The sequence below is a fragment of the Charadrius vociferus genome, unplaced genomic scaffold (genome assembly GCF_000708025.1).
Source record: "Charadrius vociferus isolate BGI_N301 unplaced genomic scaffold, ASM70802v2 scaffold635, whole genome shotgun sequence".
NCBI lineage: Eukaryota > Metazoa > Chordata > Aves > Charadriiformes > Charadriidae > Charadrius > Charadrius vociferus.
Window position 1 is genome coordinate 136350 of NW_009648436.1, and position 24237 is coordinate 160586.

A 24237-nucleotide genomic window follows, 5' to 3' on the forward strand; every position below is an offset into this window, starting at 1 on the left:
AGTCCTGTCAGAGTTAATAAAGGAAATTTTTTTTTTATTTAAATTGTTTCTCTTAAATATATAATCAGTTACATTGTGGGCATCATTAATGCCTGACTGTCAACAAACAGAATAAACTGAAAATCTGTCTTCATCCCAGGAAGCGGGTTAATGGTAAGGCAGAACTGCTAAGAAAAGAAATCTCTGAGTGAAAACCAGAACTTCCCACAGCTTTAGCACTTGGTAAAACAGACACAATACCCGAGGTTGATCACCTTGTACAGTTTCCTTAAGTTAAAACTCTAAAATATTCAAGTTTTTTTGAAAGCTTTTTGACAGAGAATGATAAAATGCAGAGCTCTCGTTATAGCCCTCTGCCAATCTTTTGGCAGTGAAATACTGAGGTTCCAACAATGTCTGCATGTGGGCATTTGTTTAAACATTCTTGTTTAACATTCAGATTGTAAATGGACAAGAAAAAAATGGAAGTCTTAACAGAGAGTTCTCAAAATTCTCCCTGAGAACTCCCCCACATCAAGGATTTGGCAACTGAAACTCAGTAATTACATATGTTGACAATGTCATTGATCAAAACCCCCTCAATTCATGCACGGTTACTGCTATATTTGCTTTGCAGAATTAATGTAAGTAAACAGCAATGATGATTTACTTTAGGTAACACATTGGTATATACACAGAGACCAATACATTGAGTGCTTTATGTGACCCTGTGTCAATTTTAGTGCATTTTCATAATGAGTTACTGAGAATGAATATCACACAAGGATTGTCATTATAGGAAGTTATTGGAAGTACTTCAATTAGCGTTTCTTTATATTAATACACAAAGATATCAGGAGATAAAATTATACTGGATTTTAGGATTTAATTAGTTTAAATTTAAAAGTCTCCTTACCTTCTATTGCTGAGAGTAGAACACGAGAATGGTCATATGCAATTACATTCGCGTATCTATTCTTTGGTTTGTTTACTTCCAGGTTAGAGTGTTCCCATGTGAACTGCTGACCGGGATCAATAGACTTCAAAAGAAAAAGAGAAGAAAAGAGAAGGAAACTTTTAGCTAAGGCCTATGCACTTGTTGTATTTATAATGATTCCAAACCATACACTCCCACAGTTTACTCTGGAAATATTTTGCTTTTGAAAGAAAATTATGACTTTGGGACACATTTTAAGATATTATAATATATTATATGAAGCATTTTGTCTTTATGCATGTGAAATTTCTGTCAGGAATTTGAACCATAAGCTTTTCAAATCCAAGGCTTTCTCTTCAGAAAGGCAAGGGTATGCTATCCATCTTTTATCTTCTCCCTCAGTTTGGCAAGGGAGGGGTTCTGGCATAACAGAGAATGAAAAAAAAAGTCAGAAATCTCAAAAACACTGGGATGGAAGGGAATAAATATTTTTGTCTTTCTCTATTACTAAGTGCACATGTTCAAACAATTCAGTGTCCTGTTTACTAAATAAGCTCCAAATGTTCCTGGAGAAGTTTTCCAGAAGAAAAACAACGTTGCTTCTGTGTTTTCATTTTGATGCCAGTGTTGCTCAGGGAACCAACTGCATGTCATCCAGGGACAACATAAAGAGACTTGATTTTTATTTCCTTGAGTCATAAATAAGAAAGCAATTTAGGCATATTTGAAAAGTTAATGATCTTTTATTTACATACATAACTATATGTATTTACAAACATAACCTAGAATCACTGTTTATTTCCTGCTTCCTTCATGTTCCAGGATGAAGCTTGTCCCGCACTCCATCCTTCACCAGTAGGAAGACTCCAGGCTCTGCCACTTACTTTTACCTCTATGGTTGAGGTACACATACAGCTGGGTAAACAAAAAATACATAGCAGATGGTACTTGCTTATGCCCATTGTGGCAGTGGCTGTATGAAAGGTGATCTCGTACTGAGAAGTCACAATTAATCATGTATTGTTTTACTTTCCCTTTCTGTAACAGTAGAGACCTGAAATTGTTTCATCAACACATACATGCAACTATGGTTTGTGGCTCATGCCCTTTGCTTAATCCTGGTAACAATCAGCAGCCCCCTATGCCAGGTTGCCGTAATACCCAATCAGTATTCCACCACTTGCAAAAGTAGACATGGCTTCTGTGGTGTGCTTGAGTATAAACATAGCAACCTGATCCTTTCAGTATTAGGGCTTGGTTCTTCTCCAACCAAAACATTACCTTTTCTGACTACATAGTGAAATTCCTCATTTCATCATAGTCATCATTTTTTATTCCTTTTTCTTAGAATTTAGTTTCATCACAGTAATGTTTTCCCATCCTCTGAGATGGATGCCTGATAGAACTTTGAAGCAGGTAAGCATTGATTCATTTAAAAACGTAAATATTCTTATCTTTACTGCTAAGTGCTATTTATTTCATCCAAGGTGAAGAGAAAGAATTTGGACCACATTTCCATCAGCAGTGGGAAAAGAAGAGTTATATGCATATATAGTATATTTAAGACATGTTAATATATCTCTTTATCTGCTGACCAGCAATTCATCTACATTGTATGACATGAAAAGCAATCAAATTTACATAAAGACATCTCTCAGCCAGAATCTTCCCTCTTTGCCTTTTTTGAGTGAATGGAGGTGACTAAGAAAACTTGTGCAGGATGCCTGCAGGTCGGCTTTTCAGTATTTTAGAAAGTCATCAGTATTGGTTTAGCTCAGAATTCTAGTAATAATTTAGAACATGAACATAGTAATTTCAAAATAAGCAGAAGATGCTCTCAATATATTCGTGCTTTATATTCTAAAGAAATGTTGAAATAAAATCAATTATTTGACCTGGAATAAAGCACATCTACACTATCTGTGACTACCCAGTTAGAATTTTTTGAGAGGCATATATGCATACATGCTAGCTCAAGAGCAGCTTACTGCCACAAAATGAGGCAAACACTGTACAGCACTGCTCTAGATATATAACTGAAGGAGACACTCTGCCTGATCTTTTAGGTTTTTACCTACAGTAGCCAAATATTCTGGAAATGACTTCATAATATAATATGTCACACACACTTTCTCTTCACACTTGACAAGAAAACTAGAAAATAACAGAATAAACTGGCTGACTAACATGATGCTAGCTTTGGGCCTGGACAGCAGGACTCAGGCTTCACCATATCAAAAATAAAAAAAGATGTATAAACATTAAAAAAACCCCATAGATTATCTATTCATAATTACAACTATTTGCAAACATAAACTTTAAGGTGCATTTCTGCATATACAGTTGCACTTAGAAAATTATGGTCTAAATAGATCCTTACCTATTACGAGAAAGTGCTTCAGCTCTATATTAGACCTACTGTTATGTGAATTTATAGTTTATTAAGAATACTTTATGTTTAAAGCTTAGCTTCAGCTGTTCAGTATTATTCTTCCCCTTTTCACTCCTTACTGATTAAGTGACCTAAACCTGCTTTTCAATACCAAGGAAAAAATCAAACAGCAGCTTTCTCTGTCAGCTACTTGTAGAAGTAGATGAGGATATGTTCATCACAGCAGCATACTATATTCCCCATTCACTTCTCTGTATGATGTATGGCCAGATGGTGTAATTCAGTGATTAATATTTAGGCCTGCATGCAGACATAGTTAACATAAATTATGTCAAAACTAGGCAAATGGACTGAACTTTAATCTTTCCTGTTTTTCTCACCAATCTGAACCACTTTGTGGCCTTAGTATCCTCCTAAAAAGCACTCTTTTGGCAAAAGAAAGTTAATCTATATTTCCTCAGACTTAATAGCCACACTGGAACAAAGAGTAGAGTGGTATTGGCAGACACATTTCAGAAGTGTGAAAGACCAATAACTCATGAATAACAAGCCTGTACTAACAGTTTTAATGAGTGCTTTAATGGTTTAATGGATGGCACTTTAATAGGATTTCTAGTATATTCATTCTGAAAGCCTGCCTTCAATAAAGCTGTCATTAACAAAGAACTGGATTTCTTCATAGCATAACTGTGTAGTATGGGTGCTTTGTGCAAAAGAAATAAAGATATCTGTAATACTGTTATTACCCTCCCATGCTTTGACTAATCTTTTAGTTATTGTGTTCTAAATGGCTGGCTGCTGAAAAAAGTCTGTTCTGTTACTGGGAAAAGACCAGAACAATATTTACTAGTACAACGCACTATCCATAAAATTGTTCTTTGAGTATGAATCATGGTAACCAAAATGTGTTTCCAGAAGAATTTCAAGCAACCAGGTACAGCTAAGCTCACCTGATTATTGTGAAGTTTTCATCTACACTACTTAAACAAGAGGCATATGCTCTCTTCTGTGATTGTGAGTCTTTCAGGAGTATATCCTGGTACAGTACTGGGGAAGGAATGAGTATGACAAAATGCTGCCCTTCCTGGTGTAAGCTGACATGTGCCTGTCTGTCCTGGAACAGTGCTCTGCTAAGGGTCACCACGCCAGCAAATTAAGAGCCAGCAGGTCTGAGTCTTTGTGTGTCATGGGGAATGTGAGTTACTGCATAGGTTTCACACGCCCAGAACAGAAAGGAAGCAAGTCCTGTATAGAGTTTCCCAGCACTGGAGGTGCTGTGTTTGAGGCTCAAATTGAATCATCAGAAAGCACTGGGTCATACAGAAACTTAAGACCAGGTAGAGAAAGAAGAATGAGAGAGACTAATTTGAGATGATGTCAATGTAAATAGACCCTGTACAACTGGAGAACGCAGTCAGCTACCCATAAAAATGATCAATTTGAACCTTTTTTACCAATGTCAGTGATTGCAATGAGAATTTCATACCATAGCTGATGAATCCATAATAGGATACTACTGTGTTATGCAGGAAACTTGCTAATAGAATGCGATTTACATACTGCTTTACCAAAACATGAATGCTAGGTGCATGAACATTAATACATGATCATGGTAACTTGCCAACTGGAATTATGGTTTCTTATTAGGGCAGAGTTTTTCACATTGCACTGTAAAGGCTGCCATTTTCAAGAGATACAGGGGGAAAACCCCACATTTTTTGCATAACTAAATCTTCTTTAGAACTCAGATATAAGTTTGTATCTTGGTCCAAAAAACAGTTAAAAACACACAGATGAGACTTTTCCTGTTGACTCTTGAAGGAAAGTGAACCAGCTGTTCAAGAATAGCTAGAAATACAACTAAGGCTTTTGCCAAACTCCTCTCAAGAACGAAGATATTTCCCCTACAATATCAAGCTAATATTCCTGTGACCAAATGGGCTCATGTAAAACCTGATTTCAATTGAATCAAACAAGTCATATGTGCATATAACTAAAGTATGCTTAAGGAGGGAACTTCTTTACTCTGAGGGTGGCAGAGCACTGGCACAGGCTGCCCAGAGAGGTGGTGGAATCTCCGACTCCGGAGACATTCAGAACCCACCTGGACGCCGTCCTGTGCAACCTGCTGTAGGGGCCCCTGCTGTGGCGGGGGCGTTGGACTAGATGATCTCCAGAGGTCCCTTCCAACCCCTACCACTCTGTCATTCTGTGAAAACTTCTTTGAAGGACAGTTTCTACTACATAAAAAGCTTTAGAAAAGCTAACTTTTTAAAAAATATTCCTACTGTTTTATATTTCTTTGCCTCCCATCTCAAGTGTAATCTGTTTATTCCCCACCTGCAATTAACATCTTCTGTCTGTGATATCAAAACCAATTTTGTTGGAAATAATTTTGTGTTGAAAACAGAGGATTACACTCAAATTCAGGTAGGAAACAAATTTTTGGAGCAGAAGAATACTTGAGCAATGAAAAACTTTGCTTAGTTTAAATATTTTCATAATTAAAGCATCATGTTGTTTTGTTTTACATAGCACATGAAATACAGCAGCTTTTTGAACACTAAACTTTGTAATTGTCTCATATAAGGCAATGATGCTGCTTTAAATTTTCAACATATTTTTAAAGCACTGTCAACATTTTTTTTTTTTTTTAAGGAAGGAATAAAGGAGTGAATTTCTTCACCGATTCCTCCATAAACCGCCTAAAAATATTGCAGATGAAGCTGTCTAAAAAGCCTCCACAAAACTCAGTTTTACCTACAAAAACCCACATGTCCTTGAATAATTTTTCTTGCTATAAGAAGTGGACTGCTTTTCCTACACATATGACTGTTATCAGTTGGGCAAAATAAAACTGACATTTATTGCAGTATTTGACTATTTATACCAACTCTGTGGAATTCCTTGGCAGAATAGCATTATGTATCAAACCAAAGACTAGCATCCTAATACAATAACACCAGCTTTCTTTTATCTGAATATTCATTTAATTATATAAGCATAAACAAATGCTATTATCCCAAGGAATAATTCACAGCACAAAGGAAGGGATAATACACTACCATAAATCTTGACTAGTCCCACTTCAGATGCCTGCATTATATCTTTAAAATTCTCTATCATAACTATCCTGCTGGCTCAGATAGTGGCTGGCTCTAGGTGGAACTAAGCACCGAACAACCCAGCTGAATGCAACAGCATATGTGCTATTAATAAGAAGACAAACAACTTTTCATCGTTCACTGACTACACTAATTGTTTCTCAATAAATGGAGCAAATCCTACAAAAGTAAAGTTACAGAATACCAATAAATGATGTTTGTAATATTAGAAAGAGGAAACTATTATAAAGATAAGGAATAGAAAACAAATTTTTGCTGAGAAGAAATTGATTTTTGCATATGAGTCACTATTATCTGTAATGATATGGCAGTTAAGTGCAGCTGTTTCTTTGGTACAGATTCATTCGATAGGTTATCTGTTCTTCATGGACTTTTAAAGTGTTTTATATCAATAACAAATGTTATATGTGCTTCTCCTATATAAAATTTATTGTGTTTTACTGTCCAGGGCTTATCTTGTTGCAGCTTGAGATACAAAAAGATAAATGCACTATATTCAGTAAATTGTCTTCTCATCACAAATCCTACCCACTGATACTGAAAAGCTACAATAAAACTTGCAATATTACAGCAGTGTGGCACAGAGTCAAAATGCATCTTCATCTTTTCTGATACTCAGTGTTAAAGCAGAAGACTACGTAATTTACAAAAAGAGACTGATGAGGAAAAACATTAAAATTATATACAACTTCTCATAACACTACTTAAGCAGTGCATGCGCACACACACACAGAGTAAATCATACAATAACACATAGAGGCTGCTAGTGAAATTTTTGTGCTGCAGTGACAGGTTCTCACACTAAAATGGTATGAATCCGAATCTACTTCCTTAAGGATTTAAAGCTATGCCTACAGATCTTGGATAATAAATGCAAAACTATTTTACACAAGACCCAGGAATCTGCTTTGGAGAAACAGATTTTCTGTTCTGTGTTATAAGAGGAAATGACTTTACAAATATATCATATATTGCATAAAGTAGGCAGAACATTACTGTTCTGATTCAGTCTCCATGACCACTTTTTATTGTTTAATTCTGAAGCCTGAGCTAAGAAGGAGATACAACATAAAGGTCAGTTTCTTATGAATATGGCTTTCTACTTAGCAGCTGTCAAGTCCATATGGAGGCTTGCATTACATAAAAATCCCACTGCATGCCAAAGTCAGCAAAAGCTTCATAATAATCAGTTTGGGTCACAAACTTTGTCTTTAAATTAGGGAATACAAAAGAACTATGCGACACAAAGAATACGTCATGTTAACAAGGTAAATGAACATTTTGCTAAGGGTTGGGGATGGCAAGCTAATAGTAAATAATAAATAAATAAAAATTAAGAAAAAATTATTTTGAAGTAGAAATGAACTTTACTGAGGACACAGCACTATCCATGCTAAACCTACAAAACCACTTTATCAAACAGATGAACTATAAGTACATTAAACCTTGCAACAGTCAGAACCTTTAAGGCTTGGCTCTTGTTCTCCCATGAAATCTGTTACTCAATGTGAAGTTGTGAGAAAAGTACAACAACAGGAGTCTCCACTGTTCTTATGATCATCCCCTGTAAGAGCTGGGCTAGGAGAAGCCTTGAAGAAGACACTATGAAATAGTTACTGAAGACCTGCAGAAGTAGGAACTCCTCCAATCTACGGCATCAAAGCTTAGAAAACATTACACAGCTGGAAGATGGTCTACACCAGAGAATACACTCCTTCTACCACATCATAGCAATGAAGGAATTCTACTTTTTTTTTTCTTTCTTTTCCTGAGAATATATAGTTTATACTATGCACATTGCTTTTCACCTTTTTGCAATACCTACTTTCCCAACTTGCCACGGTACCCTGATTTCAGAACCAGAGTGCAGACACATGCAGTTTGGACTTACGCTTTCTTCAATGGCAATTTCAGATTTTCTGAACTAGTTTTGTCACAGCATTAAAAGGAACATATTCTCAGAAAACAAAAAACAACCCAACAAACAAAAAACAACCAACAAAAAAAAACCCAAACCACATTTGGGAACCTTTGTGTGAGATGAATGGAGGATAGTGGGTTGAGGTTGGGATTTTTTGTAGAAAGCAATCCTGTCTTCTCTCGTGGTCTAACAATGAAGTTTTCCTTCACCTTCCCCAGGAGGGTGCAAGGAAGTTAGGGGGCTTCATTAGAAAATTATGCTGGAGGGTATAAATCAGCAGAGGAGAGAGCATGTAGATATGCACCTGCTGTTTCTCTCTTTTGGAAGTAGAGAAGAGACAGGGAGGTTTCTGTCTGTCTGAAGAGAAAGTGGGAACAGGCAAGGAAGCAGTATTCTTCCAAAAGGAGAAAAACAAACTTGCACACAATTTTGATCAGAAATTCCGATCAAAAAGGCAGTGGATGACACAGAAACAAGGATGTAACAGGAGCAAGTACTCAAATACTTCTGAAGAGCTGAAAAGGGTGCATATAATGTGAACAGATGTGTTTCAGTTGTGAAACAAGGAATTCTTTGGAAATGGCAACTAAAGTAGGGTGTGCCAAAAAATAATTAAAACATCCTTTTGAAATCGAGCTAACCTCCTGAAAGAAATTCTACAAACTGGATGAGAAGTCAGTGTTCATCAGGAAACTGTACATACAAATTTTATTTTACTGTATCACAAAGTTGTCAGAACAGTTGTTGTATACTATCAGTCTATTTTTGAACAATTTCATCCACGTAATGTTAGAAATTCCATAAAAAGTAAAATAAAATAATGGAATGCCAAAGAGGAAAGGCCATTATGAAAAAAAAAAAAAATATCATCAGTGGTAACTGATGAGAACTGTTTGTTTCCCAAAATGGGAATTAACTGGAAGATTTTATTACGATTAATAAAGGTCAGTAGATCCCTGCTGCATGTTACACCTTGAATTCCCGAAGACGAAAAATATGTCTTTTCCCTTCTGTGTCACTAGTTCAAACATAATCTGAAGTGATAATAACTGAACTGCTACCATCTGTGCCCATTTCTGCATCAGAATCAGATAGCTGCTTTTAAGTGACATTAGTGAAGACTGCTGGTGAAAGAGAAGGTCCCAATCCCCAGCCACAAATGTTCCCACCAGCTCCCTGGTGCTGGCACTAGAGCTCATGCAGCCATGTGGTGAGCTAGTTCAGGGAATTGATTCAACTAAAGACAGCAAAGAAAAATAAAACAATTAGTTTTCAGCTGAGTCTATTTCCTGAGATAATCCTTGAACAGCTGCACATGTGCTAGTGCCAGGATTGGCACAAGAGAGACAACAGGAATGCACAGCCAAGCCAGGGAGATGACTTACAGTGATCATGAAACTGCAGCCTTAGTCCACTGCCTAGACTAAACCATGAGTGCTTTTCACTCATTTTGTTTCAAAATGCATGAACCTTGGACTAAATGGAAACGAAAGGGTATCTCTAAAGCTGGGATTTCAAAGATAAATGTTGAAGTCCTTTGGGCAAAGCAATGTGAATGAAGCTTGATGTTGACCGACAGTTGTCCATTTTAAAAGGTTGGGCTGTTTAAACAGACTAGTAAAAAATTCTGCATGGACAGATACTAAGAACTAAATGATTTAATGTATCTTCACAATGCTGGCTATAAATGTTAATTACATTCTCAAGATGATTTTAATGATTTAAATAATAAAGGAAATATAATACACTAAAACTTCAAAGTTATATTACAGCATAAGAAGAACCATGTCATCTTCACAACATGCTCAAGATGTAGTAAAAGTGTGTGGTTTATTTTTACAGAAGTTGTACTACTTCATATGACTTGTAATGGCATTTTTTATTTATTACATGGAATTTCCTACACAGATTTTCCAAGGAATTTGCCCATAGTACAACAGGAAATGATCGTCAAATTTGCAGCAAATGTTACCTTTTTTTATGGTGAACATTATGTTACGTAAATTTCCCTGTCTAATTCTTTATATGCTACAATCTTTGTACTTAAGAACACAGAAATATGAGAAGATACACATTTTTCGTCATTGCAACAGTAAACAGCAGTCCTGAGATGCTCTTCAAACAAATTTATTTCTATGAATTGTTGAGACTATATTTTCCTTTTGACATCTAATGAGATTATTTTTAGAGCAGTCTTAAGGTCTTTCTGAACAACGCATTCAACTAAATAATAAGCAATTATAGTTCTCTATCACAGTAGTTAGCATTAATTTTCAACATTTTCCGTCAAGGTTTTTTAAATACCTTGGGCATTTACAGGATTTCTGTACCATGCAGTCACATGTTACATGACTGTGCAGTCCCCCAAAAAAATAAGAGTAACATGGGTTTTTACTTCACCGTGATAACAAAGTCTTGGGGAGTTTTAAGCAAGGATTAGTGACACAACAGACTATAAAGAAAATACTGTGTCAGTGACCCCCCTGGGAACTGTTAATCCTTGGATCACTGACATGACCGCCCAACAGCTGCTCTAAAGAAGCATTCTTTTTCTGATGGGTCAGTACATACTTTACCTACAGATTTTTGACATAGACCGTATTGGCATTGAAGAAATAGCTATAATTTACTGCATTTAATGGATGGCTATCTAAGTCCCTTTAGCCACAAATTACTGACATGAGAGGCTGTTACTCTCCACAGTACCAATGCCTGTCTGGGAAGGTATACTCCATGGATTACTGATAAGGTGGCTTGTAAATGATTACTCTCTTCCAGTTAAATTCTTTCATGCTCTTATAGACCATCATTGACAGATTATCAATGTGGTATTATTTACAGGAGGAAAACACAATGTCTTGAAATGGTTATATCAGGAAAGACACCAGACAATTGCAAATTCTTTTAATGCATGCAAAATTGACACTGTAATTTCTTCGGAGCTTGTACTGTATACATCCTGTCAACATTACACTGGAGAATTTTGAAATAATCTAAGGATCTTTTAACTTCAGAGTAGATGGATGTTTGCATATATTAAAAACAGTAAGTACTGTATCATTCACACACTACTTCAAGTATTGGCCCATGGAATCTCCCTGACACATATCCAAATAAAAGAGAATAGATTGTTATATGCAAAGGAGCCACCTAACTAACGTAGTCATTTTACACAGGCAAGTTTTCTTTTCATGGTTTTAATATCGTACAAAACTGGCACCATCAGGATGGGTACATATCAGAGAAAAGTCTAGCGAAACAGAAAGTATGACATTTTAAACAATTTGAATAATGAGAAAGTGGGAAAAAATACCTCATATTCCTGTGAGAACTTCAAATTGTCATTTGCTTTCAATCTTTCAATGTGATCTGCAAGTTCCAAGATAGGTATTGGGGGATGACTGGCCATACCTGTTGAACAAGAAAGAAGAACAGAATTTAAAGTAAACCACAGTGATGGCATCACTCTAAAATTTAGAAAATGCAGTAGTTAGAATGGCTAGAAATGTGTAAGTAGAAAAGATGTCATATGTGAGAGAAGCAGGCAAATAGTTTGGTTACTCAAAGCAGGACATGCTCTGGATAGATGAACTCTGAAGCCAAATGAAAAGAAGTCACCAAGCATATTCCCAAAGCTAACATTCCTATTGTAGAGGAAAGAGTTACTGTGATATGAGTCAATGAGGTTAGCTAGGCATGGAAAAATGAGACAGTTAGACCTGATGTCGACCTCTGCTTTGAGTAATGACTCTTAATGTCATTTCAAACTCCTCCTGCCCTGGATGAAATGGAAACTCCATTGAATTAGATGAAGAAAGGTGAGCTGAGAAACAGACACTGAAAGAGCCCTAAAGGGGAAAGAATAGTGTTTTGACAAAAACCAAAATGACTTATGCATAATCAAGAAAAACGAACTTGAAGAATGAAGGTTACCAAGGTAACCGGAGACACCTGAACCTGCAAAGAAAATGGTAAAAAGCAAAGAATCCTCAAACCAACATAAAACTAACTTATAAAATAAATTATAAGAAAATGAAATGGATAGCTTGAGGATTAGTAATAATGCATCAAGGTCTAGAAGACTGACTGTATTCTGACTAAATTAGAAGTACTTAAATATTTTATGAAATTTTGAGGTGACTGACATTCACATGCAACTGTGAATGACTAGAAAAACATGCACCATTGCTTTAGACAACATTCACTGAAGACAACATTGGACATCAGACAATTAGAAATTCAAAAATGTTTTCACTAGTAGCAGATTGTAGAGGCAGGGGTTGTAGAGTTTGGCTGGACACACATACTGACTGCACTAGTACCTTAAAATACGCTTAATCTGAAACCCCATTTATCAACCCCCAGAAGTACCTACAATCTACTTCAGGTGTAAACATCTTTGTCCAGTGATGAATGAAAAAGAAGAACTGGGAATCGGGGATAGAGATGGGTGTGGAAGGGAGTATAGGGACAGCAAGGCAAAAGAAAGACAGAAAAGATGTGGGGTCAACTAGAACAATCTGCCAGCTGAAGATTTGCCAGGCAAAAATTTGTGAACATGTTTGTTTCACACTATTAGTCTTCACGACCCTTCTCCAAAATGCTTACATTCTTCTCTTCATGCTTTATACTATTAGACCTAAAATGAAAGTGAGTTTTCAATTGTTTGTGGGAAGAAATCAGAGCTGGCTAGAAAAATTAAGCTAGTGAACCCCATGATCTCTTGAAATTACAAAGGGAAAACAGTGATGACTCAAGGGGGCTCAAGCTGGAAGCCATGTTGCATAATGCGGTTTGCTTTGTCACCGTGAATTTCAAGAGCATGCCTAAGACAGGTAACTTGCATTTCCTGTAAACGTAGCTGAGAATGACCATGTGGTTACAACACAGTCACACTACGGCATGTTTTTCTTTTTCCTTTTTTTTTTTAATTCTTGTTTTCTTTTTGATTCTTTGACATTTCAGGCATCATACTAGAGTCCAAAATAATGTCCAGCAGCACTGGCCCTAATTCTTCTAACCCTGTTCATATATATTTCTATTACCTTCATAGCACATCTGTGATGGTGAGACATTATTTAAAGCAGATATTAAGGCAAGCTGTCAGTCAACTAACAAAGCAGAATACCCAGATATAATGGGGACATGTTTATAAATGTCAATTAAAAAATTAGTGTGTAAGTACTAATTCATTTGAATCCATTCTGGTTGTCTCCCATTTTCTTAGAAAATTCACTTAATAGAACTTCTATTCTCAAAACGAGTGTGGGTGACAGTCATCTAATAATTATACTCATTGATCCAGATCAAGCACCCCTATGAAAAATATGTGAGTGAAAAGGCACAAGAGAACTCTAGATTGATCCAGAAATGGAGGTGGACTGATGTACATCTAAAACAGTGCTTCAACAGAGAAAATAATAGAGACAAAGATGTTTAGACCTTTTCGAGCGAATCGTGGGAGAGAGTTATTATCATATAAGGACTGAGTGGTAGTTTGGCTAGAGAGGGAGGACACAGAGCCAATCAGGGAGGCGTAGGGGACTGAATTACTGCTCAAAGCTGTAAAAAGTAAAAGCCAATCGGACATGGGAAACAAATTAGTAACAGCAGTAGACCATCATAATCAATCAATCTTGTACATACAGGCACTTCAGACATGCACAAAACAGCGTCTGGAAACTCAACTAAGGAGATGTCTAAAGGTCCAGTTACTCTACTGTAAACATAAAGGACATAAAACCAAAGAGAATGAGACTTGCTCATTACATGATGAACCTGATTAAATCACCAGCATCATGAATACAAAACTCAATAATTAGCTTATCATGAAGGATTTTTGTTTTTTTAAAGATGCTGAACAACCATTCTTTTTTAAACTATTTGTGTTTACATGCTCCTCTGTATGCCATTGACAGGGGGGATTTTGTATTAAACACTTTTTGCACAATGAAACTTGACATAAAATTTTATTTTCTAAGGAAAAAAGGAACCACTTGAAACTTCAGAAATTGGCAAATTTTGACTGCATATAACTCCTTTCTCCACAACTCATTTTAGGCACTTATACTTGGACATTCATTAATTTTCTTCAGATAATTTGCAGTTAATTTACGAAGTGAAGTAATTGAATTTGGTATTTTTTCATCTTTTAGATATATAAAATGTGCTCTACTGAGATGATAAAAGTAGCTACTTTTTAAAAAAAACTGCTGGAGGACTTCTGTTATGTAATTAGTCTATGAATCATAACAAGCATCACAACAGAATATGCTATGAATGAACTTTTTAAGATCTCATCATATCTCATGCAAAAGCATGAGGCTCCTACTTCGCTTAACGTGAGTTGCATGTGAAGAGCAGGTGTAGAACTTGACTTAAAAAACCCACCCAAAATACAGCTAAACACACTTATTTTTGTGGCTACAAATAAGAAAATACACTTTTTTGCTGACACGCCTCCACATCAATCAACATATGCTATGAAAACACAAAAAAATTAAAGACAAAATACAGCTAAATTACAACAGATCCTGTGACATGCTAGAAAGTCAAAAGAAACACCATGCTGAAAACATGCTTTCACACTTTCTTTACAATAAGAAAATAAAGAGATAAAACACTTAAAAACTCAAACACACACAAAAAACCCAACAAAAACCAAAACCCACCACATGCAAAACACAGCTGAAATTGTATCCATAAGAAAATTTTATTTCCAGCTTTGGTAGAAGACTGCCAAATGTGATTGATCTTATGCAGCCTAGTAGTAACCCCTTCATGTGAATTAAGTGAGAATGTATGGTTTAACTAATTACAGCATAGAATTATCTTCTGGTTAATCAGTGGTAAATACATGACTAAGGAACATGGCACACCATATGTGCCACAATTTCAAGGAAAAATTGGGAGATCAAGGTCAGAATTCATCTGCATATTAACAGATATTAAACCTGTTAAATATACTCCTTTACCCACTGAAACAAGTGGGTGTTTTGGCCTTTAGTGCATTTTAGTGCAAATTAGGATTTGTTTGTTGTCAGAGTTTTATGATAAGGGCTTTTAAAAACATTTAAGAAATATTTATTTAAAAATTTGGACCTGTAGGTTGACATGCCCACAATAAACAAGAAGGAAGTTAGAAATTAAACAAAGTGCATAGCTGCTAGCATACAGACTACAATCTAGATGAACTGAAAATGCGATACATTATTTTCACAGAAATTTCTTTATGAAATAAGTTGTATTTCAGGTCCACATTGAATTAATACTCTGTGATTTTAAAAATTGATTTATTACATCCTCATTTTTATTTAATAAAACAGAACACCCTCCCACACACCAATCTATGTTGATTAAGATGTTGTCCCTCTATAGAAAAAGGAAGGAATCAGTAACAGTGGTACTGTTACTGACACCTGCCCTTATCAAAGAGGTAGAAAGAAAAACATATTTAAAATTTGGACATGGAAAAAACAAACAAACAAAAGATGAACCTGATTCAGTAGGAATTTGTCATCCATGAAAATTTAGCAAGGATGCCTTTAGTATATTTCACAAAAAAAAAAAATGTTACTTTAAAATTTCTTTTTCATACAGTTAGAGCTAAGCCAGAGAATGACATTACATCTTGTGTACAAAGCTAAATTTACAAGATTAGCTCTAGAGAAATATGTTATTCTGCAATGGCTATTCTAAAATAGTTACCAATGTGGATATAATATTGCAAAATAAAGTCTCTCTAATTCCAGAAGAATGTGTGTTCTTCAAAACTAGATTAATTATTCTGGAATGAAAGTAATTTTTGTTCTGTATCAAAGACAGCTCTACCAAGCAGCCCCTAGGAGCTCTGTAGCCTCATGGCAGAAGCCCCAACTCTGACTGAGGTGTAAAAGTCATCCACATCGAGAAAAGGGGAGACTTAGTTTTCAGACTCAGACCTAAAATTTTTCAATACAATAACATGTGGCAAAACTATTGGCTAAAATCCAGAAAAAAAAAAAAAATTACTCTTGTGAAGAGCAGGCCTTTCAACTCCATCTCCTAACTATGCAGATTTTGATTGCCTCTAGGTTTGAAAGCAACCCAGTGGGACATCAGAGAAGTGTCATTTGCAGTCTGAAGCCTTTACCTCTTTTAGGTACCTAAATCCTTCATGTGAGTCAAGTTCACATGAAGAGCTGTATGTAGGACTGCTCACTGTGAGAAAGCTATTCCATTCTGGTCTTGCCATGGAGACAAACCCCAGTACTTCCTTCAGCGTTGTCATGATTCTCATAAACAGAAATTGTGTGGATAAACTGAGGTAAGAAATTTCCTGCTATACTGCAAAGCAGGTGACTAAATCCTGACATCACTGCTTCCACTTCTGTTATGTGCGCCTTCTTCCTCTGGACCTGTTTATGCTTTTTCTGCCTTATCTTGGAAACAAGTTAGTGGAACTGCCTTAGGAACTCAGGGAATGTGTGTTTTGTGAGCACTTACTTTTCTAATAAAAAACCAGAGTCTTTAATTCAGAGCTGTAATAATTCTATTTATTTTTCTTGTATTTCAAAGCATCTTATTTAGTTCATAAGAGATAATGAGATAATTGTTTAATTGGCACCCAATTACACAAATTACTTGCAAGTGTGACACATTTTATACTTAAACGGGAAAAAAAAACAGTCACTTTTGAGGCATGACTCAATTTAGTTCTTTGGCTGATTGGCAGATTGAAGTCTTTGTCTGAGCCTTGGGTCTCTCATAACCCACTCAAACCACTTAACATAAGTTATTTTCCTCTATGCAAAACTGGGCTTCCTTATTTGACGGAACCTTTTGTGAAGGCTTAATTATTACCCCTTCCCTAACTTTAGTCTCCCTTGCGGCATAGAGATTTCTAAAATTTGCATACTAGGTTAATGATTTTAATCTTATTTCACAGGAAACTTATAGAATGGGAAAAGACTGACTTCTCCTCAACTACTCTGTTCCAGAGTATTCAACTATTCTTCTGTTCCAGAAGTATAAGACTCATAAATTAAATCCTGTATGCTATTGAGAGACTGGGTATTTTCATGTTTACTCAAAAAAAACTTGGCACAGCTGTAACCCACTCATTGGCATATGGGCTTATCTAACAAATATACATTTTCGGATAATACATATGGACATTGGATCTTGTTCTCAGATGTAGAACTGTGGGCTATTCCAAATGTCAAGACAAAATGTCAAATTTATCTATGTAGTCACTCCATCCAGTGAGGAGTGAAGCCAGAGATGAATTTGATTCTTCCTGGTCCAGGTAAGACAGGAAACCGTTTAGGTAAGTACCAGACTGGTGAAGAATGAAGTACTGCATTAACAGGACAAGAAAAAGTGAAAGGAAAACAAGACATCTGCTGTGCTGGTAGTTTAGACTGTGGATTTTTATAACATCTTCATGCTGAATTGAGAATTTTACGACAAGTACAACATAATTGTGCCTAAATCATTGCCTAAATATCACCAATAATAAAATACTGCTTTCCCATAATTTCTTTCAAAAAGTTATGTCTAACCACCTGTATTGGGAGTATTTTGCACTTGTGGTTAGAAATTCAAATTTACCACAAGTGTTTTGCATTCAAATTATTTGGCTAGTTATACCTAATCAGACCTTTCCTTACACGAAATATATGGTTGCTAGCATTTTTAGAAAGAGGTTGTTTAGAAATCTTTTAAAATATTAGAATTTATGACAACCCAGAATCCTATAGGAGTGTCTCATTCACCTCTCCCAGTGAAAACTGGCGATCTGGATATGCTGATATAATTTAAAATTTTCTTTTCTAACACTTCTTCACATTATGGATTCATTGTAAACTCTTTTCCCCTCCTCCCATTGGAAGCAACTCGTGTGCCTGGAAAGCTCCAAGCAAACTGTGAATCCTTTCATAATCTAAATAAATAAATCGTTATAATAACAGTGATGTCCAATCACCTATCCTGATGCAGTTGTACTGACTTGGCATACACTGATTATTGAAGTACATTCACCACTCTGTCATTTATTTTATCTGTAGGCTATGTTCAGAAATGGTAACATCTTACATAGTAGATAAGGCCATCACATGAGGGTGACTGCAGTTGTCTTAGTGAAAAAAAAACACAAACAACAGATAATGACATCAGCCCCAAACCCTTCTCTTACTGCCTAACTTTGCCCCAGCAGTACCTAGGGCCTATTTCTGGTACCTGGTAGAAAATAAAAAACACACATCCGAGAGGGAAAGAACAACAAAACCAACAAAACTGGTATCCTGAATGTACAGCCTTTCTGTAGTTTCTCTAAATTTGTCTTGAAAAGCTTTGTGTTGCATGTTATTTAACAGTGTGTTACTGGGCGGAGTTGGATAAACATTCCAGCAGGATCTAAATATCTAAGTTAAATTCAGCTGGATTTTAATGAAATGTTAGCCCTAATTGAAGTTAGTATGAGTTAAGTGAGGTTCTGCTTTTACTAGCACAAGAACTGTACCTTGACTTCACTAGGGCTAAGATTACATATTAAGAACATGTTAATTAGAAAGTGTTACACAGCAAGACAAATCTCCTGGAGTAGAATTTTTCTCCTTGATATTTGGTTGCATGCTGAGTAACATAATGGCCTGACCTATGCCTAGGGGTCTTAGGTGGTATAATAATAGGAAAAAAGATCATAATTTTATTTCTGTACTATGCTTTTAATAATAATTTTAATCCTCCATTTTGTGAAAAGGTTTACAGCAAAGAAAAAGGCCTCATAGTAGAAATGGATTGCAGATGTTCTGCTCAACTAGCTTCACAGAAAACTGCAAACTTCCCAGATAAACTATAGTACTGCAAGGAAAGGTACACTTCCACTCCTCTCCAGCTCTTTTCAGATCAGTGAGGTGGAACTATGGTGTCTACAAGTACTACAAATTCTGTAGTTTCTTAATAACTTTACATTCTAAATGTAAGTTTAGAATTAATTACAATAAATTAATTTTATATGTGAAGTTGTTAAGACTTGGAATAATCTTATTTCTGCCCACATTTCATTTTAATTTATGATGAATACCAAATGGATAGGTAAGACTCCACATCTAAATACACAGAAAGCAGAAAATTATGCTTATATACCTAGTTATTAAGCCATCTACTCTACTCAATATATACCTGTATACAGATAATGACTTGTTTTAGGCATAAGCTAAACTGTAAGTACTGTAATTTTTCTTTTGATGTTTCAAAGACTTGTACGTATACTTCTATGTCTGTAACAATCTTTAAAACTTAGTATTAAAGTCTTTTGCTGTATAACATACAAAACCTTTCCTCAGTAAGGATGAGTCTCCATTAATATTGCAGTCTCAGAAGCACAACTGTGAACCAAAACTTTCAATCATTTCCATTTAATGCACTTAGGTTCATATTGTAGAGAGGTCCCAGCACACGTCAACAAGATTCCCATATTCAGATGAAACTAAAGTAGAAGATGCATTCCTGAAACACACCTAATTTGCCCCATCTGCTAAAGAGCATTCAGTGTACTGGAACAGACTAGAAAAGCAAGGCTGGGTTAAAACTCAAGCCTCCGGACTCTTCCCTTTCTACCTCTGCCATATGCATGCAGCGTGGATGTTGGGTGTTTGACCTCAAATTCATTGGTCTGCCGATCCACCATGCTGGGGCACGCTATCTTAATACAGCCACTGTTTAGAAGATCAGAAATGAGACTTGTGTTTTCAGTTAACCCTTTTGTAATATTCAGTATGTCAGCTTGTGCAGCTAATCTCTCAACATCTCAAGTACTAATTCCCTGCCTTTATGATCTTGAATTCATTATTTTTTGTACTTAATGTAATAAATTTGACAAACACAAGGTTCAGGAAGATTTGGTAAGTAATTAGTATCAGACCGGGACCATATATAATCATATTGTAATAGAAAAAAAGTCTACTGGAATACATCAAGATCAAAATAAAGCCAACTTAAAAAAAAAAAAAAAATCGACTCATTAAAAGGTGGTAAAAACCCCCAATACTATTTTAAGTATTTCTCTCCTGGTGTTTCTTAACTATCATAAACTGAACAGCTTTAAGAAAACAATGCTTAATAAATAAAATATTTGGGAGTGTGTTGCTTCTAACTTCACAACTACTGACATGCTAATATCCTCCTCGACCCTAACATATAGCCTGATTTTAAAAGACAAAACCATTTCTGTAGTTAGTATTTCTTTTCTGTATTGTACATTTACAATGCAGTAGAACTTCCAATGATGTTAATCGATTACCTGATAATACAGTAGATAAGAGGAAAGCTTATTTACAAAGACGTAGCTGTAAGAAGATCATTAATAAATAGAGGGAGGTACATTTCCCAATAATCTTTTCTAGCATTGTTAGCTTTAACTTGGAATTTTACACATAAAACATATCCATACAACATGTGTGACTTTGGGGTCTTCTTTACAAAACTTTAATTTTGTTTCATCCAGGATTTTTCTTTAAATAAAGAAATTACAGAATTATTTCCAAAACTAACAAAGAAATACATGGTGCAAAAACTTCATGATCAATCAAAATACATTTTTCTGAACAATCAAGCTGTTCTGTAACAGCACCACTGATCAGTTTGTGATCATAGAGCTCTCTGTGAATTATTATTGTCTCTTACCCGGAGTTTGAAAATTAAGGCGTCGCAGCTCCACTGGGTCTGTGGGATGGTGAGAGGGGACGTCCTTGCTGTTGGGTATGCTGCTCTTTCTAGAATCAGATTCAGCCCTCTTCCTGCACGGAGATGGTGAATACACGTAAACATAAGATCGAGGTGTTAGCTTGACAACTAAAGGTGCCTGAGTGTTTAATCATTATATTCTACAGGTGAGACATTTATTTCTGAAAGTGTATGTGATCCAGTGCAAAGGTAAAACAATTATGCATGGTGGACAGGGTAGTTACAATTTGCAATGGCAAAATGAATCTAAATACAGTAATGTCAGAGGGAAAATAACTGCATTCTCTAAATTAACATTCTGGGGACCTGAACAGTTAACTATTGTAAGATACAACATGAAATGTACAAAAATTCACGCTATCCCTATTTTAAAAGCTAGCTAGCTATACCTTTACTAAAAAATAACCAACTCTTGAGCATGTAATTAAAAACAAACACGCCAAGTTATTATCATTGAACACTTCAGATTTTTTACACACAGCTCTGCATTGCCCCTGAAAAGTAACCTGCATTCTTCAGGTACTTTCAATATGACAGAACAGTACAGAAGACATCTGTCCCAGAAGACTTCCTTTCACGTTCTACAAAGTTAAGAATCTGCTCTGTTGCCCCTCATCTCTTTAAGAGCTCCATTACACAATCTTCATGCAACTGATCGCACCTACATATTCAAGGTTCAGATTCTGCATGAAAGTTTCTGATCAAATTAAGACTTTCCCTGCAATTATAGTACTCCTGTCAATCTGTCCAAACAAGCTGGGAAAGACAGAAAGAAAGAAGGAAAGAGGGAAAGAAAGACAGAAGGACAGAGGAGGGAGGGAAGGCGGGAGGGAGGGAAGAAGGAAGGAAAGAAAGGAAATTTGTGTACGCTTCCCTTTCTCTAGAAAGAAGCAGAGTCCATGTGTGTTCTGACTCTGACTGTTTTGGTACAACGGACTCACATCATTTGAGATTATCTTTTTTCTGACGCAAAACATGGAGAACCATGTTACAGGAAGAATATCTATCACTTCACATTTTCGTTCAAGAATCTAAAAATTTAATGCTTTAATTTGAAGTGGAATCCTTCTTCACTAGTCCTCTGAGAGTTCCTGAATGAAATCGTCATGTAATATAGAATGAAGATGCAAACAGCGCCAAAGAGTTACTTTGTGAAAACAGAACGGAGATTATTCTAAGGTTTATGATACCAAAATCTTATCCAGGTGTCCAATATTTGCTCTAACATAACACTATTGTTAACGGGTTTTTTTTCTTCCTTTTTTCTAATTGGTTCACAATATGTCAGCTAAATCTGTTATTATTCTGCTGGGCTCCTGTCTTAAAAATGCTCCAATTGATTTCTTGTTGTTCTTGATATGATGAACACCTGGTGGCATTCATGAAAGATGCATACAGCAAGATTTCAAAGACTATGCAAAAAAGCCAAACAGCAATATTGTTGCAGGAATTATTTGAAAGTTACTAGTCCTATAATTTTATGGGCCCAGGGTGCAGGGTGGGGGGAGGAAATGTTTTGCTGTAAAAACATTCCATCTGCTCTCTGGTAGATATCTTAACACATGTATTAACTTCTCTTTAGTGAAGCAATGAAGTTTTAAATCCGATTCTTCTGGTTCTACTTTAAAAAAAAAAAAAATGGAGAAACTCAGCTGAAATTCACCTTTTACTTTTGATTCTGACTATCTCAAACTCCTACCACAGTATCACAATATCTTAGTGTTCCTACTTCTTAACAGCTGCTGTGATGCAGCTTTCAAGAAGTATTTTTATCTATATTTCCCTCTCCTGAAGTCTAGGGATCAGTGGAACTGTTCAGAGACAAGCTTATTTACCTTTTTTCCACTTGCAAGTCAGTACTGAGCAGCACAACTTCGTATTAGTCTACTAAAAGCACCAAAATCTCTTCTAATCATATATCTGAATATTTTGAATACTTAGGATAATAGAATGGTTTATTATTTCTTATTATTCTGGCTTTTTTGTATCTTTCCAGACTATATACGACATCACAATTCTTTCAGATTATGCAATGGCTTTGAGACAGCTGGAAAAAAATTCGTAAAAGACAAATGAGATCACAGTATCATTTTCACTTGTAGAACTGTAAGTCAGCACCGAGTGCATGTGTATGGAGCATTATGGAGATTTAGAGTGGCTAACACTTCAACCACAACCATGCATTCTTTCAACAGCTTTGGTTATAGCAAAGAACCACTGGTTTAACTTCATTAAAACACAAATAAAACCTTATGTATATTGTATAGCTGTGATGTCTCTTGAAAATGTACCTCATGAATACACACAAAAAAAAGCAGTGAAACTTGGCTGCATGTGTTACGTTACTTTTCAGTGCTGTAAACAACACAACAAATCTTTCTGTTGCCATTGTATTGATAGATTACTGTCTACATTCACGTAGACTGACAGATACTTTGTCTTAGATCATCATCATGAAAACTTTTTTTTTCTCCTTTTTTGGATTAAATGAAGAGTGATTACTTTTCACTTCTCACCTGTCAGGTTTACTGCTCCATTTTAATGCAGCAAAGAGGGGAGAAAAGGTGAAATGTTAGTTGACCAGCAGTAAACAGGGTTAAGCATGACACCAGCAGATGTAAGAAATGTTGACTTGTTAAAGATAAACCAAATTAAGAAATGACAGTTCATGAAAATTTTTAATGCTTTGGAATCATAGAATAAAAGGAGGACACAAGGTTAAGTCCAAAGAGAATCTTCTTCTGCTGAAAAAACCATCTCTTTTAGACATTATCTGCAACATAGTGCTACCTTAAATTTTAGTCAGTGAGATAACGGAGAATGGGTGTTTAATTTGAGTTAGCAAAGTAATGTTAACATTACATTGACAAATGACATGTCACTAAGCTATAGTTCCCTCTTACATTCGAGAGAGAAGAGAGATGAGAGGAGGGAGGAGAGGAAAGATGAAAGTGGAGGGCAGAAGAGAAAGGGAAGGAGAGAAAGGGAGAAGAAGAGGGAAAGAAAGGCAAGCAAAGAACAAGGTTAAATACATGAGATACGTAAGACTTGTACTAAATTAAAAAGAAAAAAAATAGAAAAAAAACACCAAAGAAAACTTTTAAAAATATTTTACAAAACCAGATTAATAAAATGGCAAGAATTTTTTAACAGTACC

General features: G+C 35.7%; 1 protein-coding gene across 1 annotated transcript in view; it reads right to left on the bottom strand.

Moving 5' to 3' along the window:
- Nucleotides 1–24237, bottom strand: part of PTPRD (protein tyrosine phosphatase, receptor type, D) — a 284005-nt gene that overhangs the window by 57544 nt on the left and 202224 nt on the right. The window contains exons 24-27 of the mRNA XM_009885407.1: nucleotides 23597–23608; nucleotides 21021–21133; nucleotides 11668–11765; nucleotides 896–1019 (exon numbers count right to left, since the gene is read on the bottom strand). Of these exons, the coding sequence (XP_009883709.1) occupies nucleotides 896–1019; nucleotides 11668–11765; nucleotides 21021–21133; nucleotides 23597–23608 (347 nt within the window). The remainder of the gene's footprint in view (nucleotides 1–895; nucleotides 1020–11667; nucleotides 11766–21020; nucleotides 21134–23596; nucleotides 23609–24237) is intronic.